Below are 7,500 nucleotides of genomic sequence, written 5' to 3' on the forward strand. Positions count from 1 at the left end.
CCGTATTTACTCTTAATAGTTTTATATCGCAAGGAAAGTTCAGGCGATGGTTTATGACATGTGGGCGAGCGAGGCAGCGAGCGAGGCAGCCGACCGTGGGCGCAATGGGGACGTAATTACAGCGAGCGCTAAGTCGTTCCGCGGGTTCTCTCGGTCGTCCTCATTGCCGGCTGTGGAGGGCGGAGAGTCGTTCGCCTAATGATGGCGCAGGGAACGAGTTATTCCGGCCCAGTTTTGAAACGGAGCCTCGAGAATATATATATTAATTTCGGTTTTTATTTATATATGTACACATCTTGCGATTAAAGTTTTAATTTTAGTATATATATATTTTTTTTCTTGCTCAGTTAATCAGAGCTTTTAAGAGAGCAAATAGAGCGGCTGAATCGCATGGCTGGCCAACACACGCGAGGTCTCCTTGATGTTTTCATGAGCCATCCATGCCTTGTTATTATAATTAATTGGTCGTATCGCTGCCGGTGACTCATTGCAGGCGAACCTGCAGATTGTTGATCACACGCTATTATTGCAATCTGTCTGAGGCCGAGTAGCGAGGCAATGGCGGCGCCGCGCCATCTTGGCCGTGGTGCTGCGCAGGCCGAGAGCTTCTGCGCCTTTTGCTTTTCTCCTTCTTGCCTTGCGAATCTTCTGCGCCTCTGGCCTTCCTCGCCATCCCCACTCTTCCTCTTCTTCTACGACCTACCACGGGAGGTGACCGAAGTGTTTTTCTCTCACTTCTTTCTCTCACCTTTCCGTATCCTCAAGGATGCGAAAAGCAGAGGCTCACTCCCCTGCCTGGCGTGGCCTCCCCGTCCGCTTGGGTCACTTCTTGTTGGTGTTGAACTCTCCGCCGCTTTTATCGCTGCCTCGCCACCCTCGTGTGCTTCTTCCGTTCTTTTCTTTTCTGGTTTCACGTGTCTTTCACTCGTCATGCTCCATTTTGGATTAATTTCCGATCCACTTGCTCGCTTATGGTTGTCGATGTCGATGTCGATGTTGCAATCGTTTTGTTGCGCCTTTTTTCTGATGTGAATTCGATTTTATTCTAGTGTAAGGCTCCTCCTCTCTGAAGCGCGTCGAGTATATAACAAAAAACGAAGGGGACGTCAAGCAATATGTAATCACGCGATGTTTACTAAGATAGCCCTCTTAAAGATTAAGGTTGGGTGTCAGACGTCCGTTGTGACATGCGTTCCTCGGCGATGCTCGTCACCTTGCCTTCTTCGACACGAACTTTGACACTCAAGATCGACACTTTCACCGTAGCGTATCTTCCTTCCTCCCCCCCCCCCCTTCCTCTTAGACACACCTCCCCTGTATCCCCCATGCCTGATGCCATGCGCGTCCGCAAGGCATTGTAAACCATTGTATCTTTCAATTATGGAGACCAAAAAATATTATTATTGATGTTCTTGAAAATATGATCAGTGACGCAAGGCCGTGTCAGTTGTACACCTGAGCAAAGTTCTTATAGTCTGTTTATCTCCCGCAGGTTCTTCAAGGTGGTCAACACTTTCCTCGACGAGAACAAGGACAATCGTAAGTAAATATTTGCATTTTCCTCCTCCCCCTCCTTCTTCTTCTTCTTCTTCTTCTTCTTCTTCTTCTTCTCCTCCTCCTCCTCCTCCTCCTCCTCCTCCTCCTCCTCCTCTCCTCCTCCTCCTCCTCCTCCTCTTCCTCCTCCTCCTCCCTCTCCTCCTCCTCCTCCTCCTCCTCCTCCTCCTCCTCCTCCTCCTCCTCCTCCTCCTCCTCCTCCTCCTTCTCTTCCTCCTCCTCCTCCTTCTCTTCCTCCTCCTCCTCCTTTTATTCCTCCTCCTCCTCCTTCTTCTATACCTCCTCCACCTCGTCTCCCTTATTCTTCCCTATTGTTCTCCCTTTTCCTCTTTCCGCGCTCTTTGGGCGATCCTCAGTCTGGACAAGAGTTCGAGAGCGTTGTGTAACATTGCCATTTGTGGAAGCAGCATGCGTGAACTCTTTCTAATTGTTTGATGTCTATGGCAGTGGTAATTTTGCGTTTCTTTGTTTACTTCTGTTTTTGTACTTGGTGTGTGCTTTATTATGCAGTTGTATTCTTATTGCTATGTAATATTTTGTCGCTTAGGGATGCGACCTTGGCACCGTGGTGGGCGTCGGGCCGCGTGGCAAGTGTCGTGACGGCGCGGCTCCAGGCTGTGTAGCTCTTCGACCCGGACTCCCTGGCGCCGGGGTCAGGAGGGCGGAGGGGCGGAGGGGCCTCTGTAGGTTATTTTTAGATCTGAGATTTTTCTCTCCCTCACGTTGCCTGTGCGGCTCACAGTCTCGTGATTGCCACGTATGTTTCCGTGCCCTGAATCTATTGCATGGCCGGGAAGAATATTTGCATTTAGTTTGTTTATGGCGCCCGTTGCACGCGGCCGCCCTGGGGGCAGGAGGGAAGAGGGGGCTGCGCCGCCCTGAGTTACAGGTCGAGGCGACGCCCTCCCCTGGAGACGGCCGCGTCTGCCTCCTCGGGTCTCGCCGCGTGGGGATGTCGCCGGCTGCTTCGCGTCGCTGGCGTACGGACGCGCGCACACATGCACGTGGAAAAATGTGTTTGTGTGCACATTTCCTTACGTATGGGAGATGGGCACATGCCCTCCGCCTTCCTCTCATGGTCCGGGCCTGGCGCCCCCCTCCCCCTCCCACCGGCCTGAAACACTGCCAAGCATCTTTTGAACTTTATTCATGTATTCATGGCCGGGCAAATAAGCCTAGGCAGCCCGCTGAGGCCGGATGGTTAGGCCTCCGCCGCCGGACCCGCGCTCTCCGGAACGAATGTCTTCCGAGAACTCGCTGGCGGCGCGGCGTCGAGGCTGGAACGTGGCTGCGGCGCGGAGAGGAAAATGCTCCAGGGCGCTCTCTCTCTCTCTCTCTCTCTCTCTCTCTCTCTCTCTCTCTCTCTCTCTCTCTCTCTCTCTCTCTCTCTCTCTCTCTCTCTCTCTCTCTCTCTCTCTCTCTCTCTCTCTCTCTCTCTCTCTCTCTCTCTCTCTTTCTATACCTCACTCCCCCCACTCCCTCTCTCCTTCTCTCCCTCCCACTCCCTCTCTCCTTCTCTCTCTCTCTCTCTCTCTCTCTCTCTCTCTATATATATATATATATATATATATATATATATATATATATATATATGTGTGTGTGTGTGTGTGTGTGTGTGTATGTATATATAGACAAATAGGTATTTCCGTCACGGTGTATGAGGATCGTTGTTTTCGTTTCTGATCTGTCATTCAAATTTCCGCGATGTTAATTTGAAATGTTATTTTTCTTTTTAATTGCTTGATTGAAGCCGTTTCGATGATGATAATGTTGTGAATAATCTAGTATAATTGTGATGTGCATGATATGCAAAAATACCTTTAATAATGAAAATGTTGGTGAAATTAAACAAGTGATGTAAACCAAACGCGGCGTGTGCAGCCATAGAGTTTTGCACGTAGACTGTAACCCTACCAAATTATCGCTAGGGGGGTGTGGGTTTAGGGCGGAACGTAAGGCTCTGTGTAAGTAGGTCCTTCTCCAACCACAATAGCTCTGTGTAGAGCCCGTCTTCCGGGGAATGCGTTTGGGGACTCATAGGCTAAACCCAATAAAGTTTAAGATGATTTTGAATTGACTTTATTTTGGTCATGTTACCTGCTTCGTATCCGTTCATGGTTGTGATATGGAAGGGATGGTTAACAGTTTTTCGAAGCACTGATTGTAATTATGAGAGAAAAGGGCGCTGGCCGTCCTGGCAGAGCGCTGTCTGGCATCGCATGACGGCGCAATACAACGCAGTACAATAGGAAAGCTTTCAGAGTGGAAGGTCACCTTTGCAATGTGTCGATATGGTGGAAGGAAAGTGGGTAGATGACAGGCGGCGGCAGCAGGCGAGGGAGTGACAGCAGGAGTGTTGTTCGGCGAGGTGACGATGGTCCTTCCACGTCAGCCCGAGGAACTCTTGTCCGTCGTGGCTTACAGAGTCCCTTTGATGACGCGGCCACTCCAGGGCTCTTGCTATTGTGTCCCGCACGCCCCTCGGCCCTTCGCCCTCGCTTCCCCCTCCCTCCCCTTTCCTCTCTCCTCTCCGCCCCTCTCTTCTCCCCTCCTCGCCCTCTCCTTCCTTCTCCTGCTCCCTCTAGGCTCATATGGCCCTTCATTCCGCTCGGGCGTCTCGCCGCCTCTCTCGCGCCCTTGCCTTCGTCAGGGAGGCTCTGACGCAGGCCGAGGCGGCCGCGTCATGGCGTCGGATTACCGGATCGCGCGCCCCACTCCTTCGATCAGTCGTAGATGAAAGCGAGTCCAAGTTCAGACGCAGACGCCGGAACCGCCGCCCGGTTACCGCTTCGGGAATGAATGGCCTGTGTGCTCCAGCAGGGCGCCCTCCGGCGAGACTTCTCTGACGTGTTTTCCTAGTGTTGAGGACCATGTCAAGAGCTGTCAGGGAGCAAGAGGGTTTGCAGGGTGGGGTGCCTTTGTGTGCATGTGTGGGGGGGAGGGGGATTGTTTGTGTCTGTGTGTGCTTGGAGTGCCCTCGCACTGTGTCCGTGAAAGCCATTTTGCAAACTCTGCTCAAAGTTTCCTATTGTGGAGGCCTTGGGATAAATGTGGACTCATCACGGCAGAGCGACGATCACCATTTGTCTTGCGAGGAGTCCGTTCTGGCGCCGTGTTTGCTCTTTCCAGCGCGCGGGGGCGGAGGGAGGCGGAGGAGGAAGGTGGGTGGATGGGAGGAGGAAGGGGGAAGGATGGGAGGAAAGGGGAAGGATAGATGGGAGGAGGCGATGTGGGAGCGCCAGAGGTGAAGTTTGGGGATGTAGGAAAGGGCCGGCTGGAGGGGATTGCGCGGGCGGTGGCAGCGCCTCTTGCACCGCGGGGCCCTTCGGGGGATTGAGAGGTGTGTGCACGAGGCTCCACTGGAAATGATAAAGCTTGATACTGCATAGGTTGTCGCGATAATCTCGAAAATCGAAATAAACGTTGAGCTTTTATATATATATCTGTATCTCTTACTAAATATTTATATGTATATCAATCTGCTCTCTCGCTCGCTCTCTCAGTGTGTGCGAGTGTGGGAGAAAGAGAGCTTGATTATAAACGGCACAATGAGAGAAGCTCTGCGCACAATACGGGCCCCCCCCTCCTGTGGCGACAAGTCCTCGACGAGCCGCTAAATATGTTGAATTGATCTTGTTAATGACTGGTATCGATGTTCATATCGGGGATGCGTCTGACGTGCAGCGACCCCACCGCCAGCCGCTCGGCCGCTCGGTGTTTGCATCTTTAGAAGCGATAGCTGCTTAGGATGCGACCCGCCGTGGCACTTAACGCAGCCGAGAGAATTACTCTATCTGGTGCTTAAGTGCAGGACGTAAAGGCTCTCTCGCAGCCTTGCATTCCTTGCTTTATATTCTGCGCTCTGCGGGGGTCGACGGCGGCCGCGCGGCTGGCTGGCTGCATTTAACTCTGGTATTTATTATATTATTATTGCCTCTTCATTATGCACCGACACACTACTTGATTGCCTTTGCTGGGGATTGAGGAGGTAGCTGCCCCTCCCCCCCCCCCTCTCTCTCTCTCTCTCTCTCTCTCTCTCTCTCTCTCTCTCTCTCTCTCTCTCTCTCTCTCTCTTTCTTTCTTGCCCCCCTCTCTCTCCTCTCCCTCTCTCTCCTCTCCCTCTCTCTCCTCTCCCTCTCTCTCCTCTCTCCCTCCCTCCCTCCCTCCCTCCCTCTCTCCCTCCCTCTCCCTCTCCCTTCCCCCCCCCTCTCTCTCCTCTCCCTCCTTCTCTCTCTATCTCTCTCCTCTCCCTCTCCCTCCCTCTCTCTCTCTCTCTCTCCTCTCCCTCTCCCTCCCTCTCTCTCTCTCTCTCTCTCTCCTCTCTCTCTCTCTCTCTCTCTCTCTCTCTCTCTCTCTCTCTCTCTCTCTCTCTCTCTCTCTCTCTCTCTCTCTCTCTCTCTCTCTCTCTCTCTCTCAACTTTCCCACTCCCTCTCCCTCTCCCTTCAGTTCCGCCCCCCCCCCCTCTGCCATTCCCCTACAAGGGGTATCATTGATTTTACAACCCCCTGATTGGCGCCCCATATCCCTCTAAAGTGCTCTTTTTGTATTGTTCCTGCAGAGAAGCTGATTGGCGTGCACTGTACCCACGGCCTCAATCGCTCCGGCTACATGGTGTGTAGGTGAGTATATTTCCTCATAAGCGCACATGGGACGCCTAATGGCCGTCCACATGCGATGCGCTCGGTCGTTAGGGCCTTTTTTCTTCCCTTCCGTGATAGGATTAGCAATTAGTATTTTTTTTTCTAGCGTTTCTTATTCTTTTAATATGTCCTTCTTTTTTTACTTCCATGAACATTTCTTGTTCTTTTTTCTTGATTTCCTGTATTTGTCGTTATAACTTCGTAGTCTCGGTCTATTTTCATTTTATACAGTGAATGTTATTTAAATGTATAGTTTAGATTTATTTGTACATGAAATTCCGGTAGATATCTCCTGTCTTGTGCTGTATTGTAAATTAGTACATTGTGTGTGCATGTGAATCGAATGAGGAGGAGGAGGAAGATGGCAGTGGGCGGCGGCTCTAAGTGCGCTATTGTTGGCAGGGAGAGAGGGGAGAGAGGAGAGAGAGAGAGAGAGAGGGGGGAGAGGGAGAGAGAGAGAGGGGGAGGGGGGGAGAGGGAGAGAGAGAGGGGGGGGGAGAGGGAGAGAGAGGGGGGGAGGGAGAGAGAGGGAGAGAGAGAGAGGGGGAGGGGGGGGGAGAGGGGGGGGGGGAGAGGGGAGAGAGGGAGAGAGAGAGAGGGGAGGAGAGGGAGAGAGAGAGAGGGGGAGGGGGAGGAGAGAGAGAGAGAGAGAGAGGGGGGGGAAGAGGGAGAGAGAGGGGGGGAAGAGGGAGAGAGAGGGGGGGAAGAGAGAGAGAGAGAGAGAGAGAGAGAGAGAGAGAGAGAGAGAGAGAGGGGGAGAGAGAGAGAGAGAGAGAGAGAGAGAGAGAGAGAGAGAGGGTGTAAAGAGGGTAAGGGGAAGGTGGATGGGCGAGGGAGTAAGGAAGGAAGGGAGAGAGGACAACGAGGGAAAGGGGGGGGAGAAAGTGTAGGAAGGGATAGGAAAGAGGAGAAAAGAGAAGATAGATAGCTTGGGGGGGGGGGTAATGGTCTCTCACGTTCCCACACTGAACGAAGATCTAGTAATCTCGTAATAAAAACCTTCGGTGGATTGTGTTATCGCGCAGCGCTGATAGGGCGGGTGCCATCTTATCCCCGTATCTGGTGCACCTGGCAACCCTGTAGCCCCCTGGCCCCCTTGCCCCCTGGCCCCCTGGGCCTCTTGCCCCTGGGCCTCCGAACCCGTGTGTTTGTCTTGGTGCCGCTGATAAGGTGCGAGTGGCCGATGCACCCTTGCACTCGTATACACATACTCGTGAATGACACTCATTCACATTCATGTGTTCTCTCTCTCTCTCTCTCTCTCTCTGCCTGTCTGTCTGTCTGTCATGTTTCTTACGCACGGCG

At 52.6% G+C, this 7,500-nt stretch overlaps 1 protein-coding gene across 3 annotated transcripts in view; it reads left to right on the forward strand.

Annotated features, from left to right (window-relative positions):
• Nucleotides 1-7,500, forward strand: part of LOC122255305 (RNA/RNP complex-1-interacting phosphatase homolog) — a 239,098-nt gene that overhangs the window by 223,933 nt on the left and 7,665 nt on the right. For all 3 annotated transcript variants that reach the window (XM_043019402.2, XM_043019311.2, XM_086554533.1), the window contains 2 exons: nt 1,493-1,539; nt 6,114-6,174. In XM_043019402.2, the coding sequence (XP_042875336.2) occupies nt 1,493-1,539; nt 6,114-6,174 (108 nt within the window). The remainder of the gene's footprint in view (nt 1-1,492; nt 1,540-6,113; nt 6,175-7,500) is intronic.

This window comes from Penaeus japonicus, unplaced genomic scaffold (assembly GCF_977035675.1).
Source record: "Penaeus japonicus unplaced genomic scaffold, GWHDUDI00000001_assembly GWHDUDI00000029, whole genome shotgun sequence".
Classification (NCBI taxonomy): Eukaryota; Metazoa; Arthropoda; class Malacostraca; order Decapoda; family Penaeidae; genus Penaeus; species Penaeus japonicus.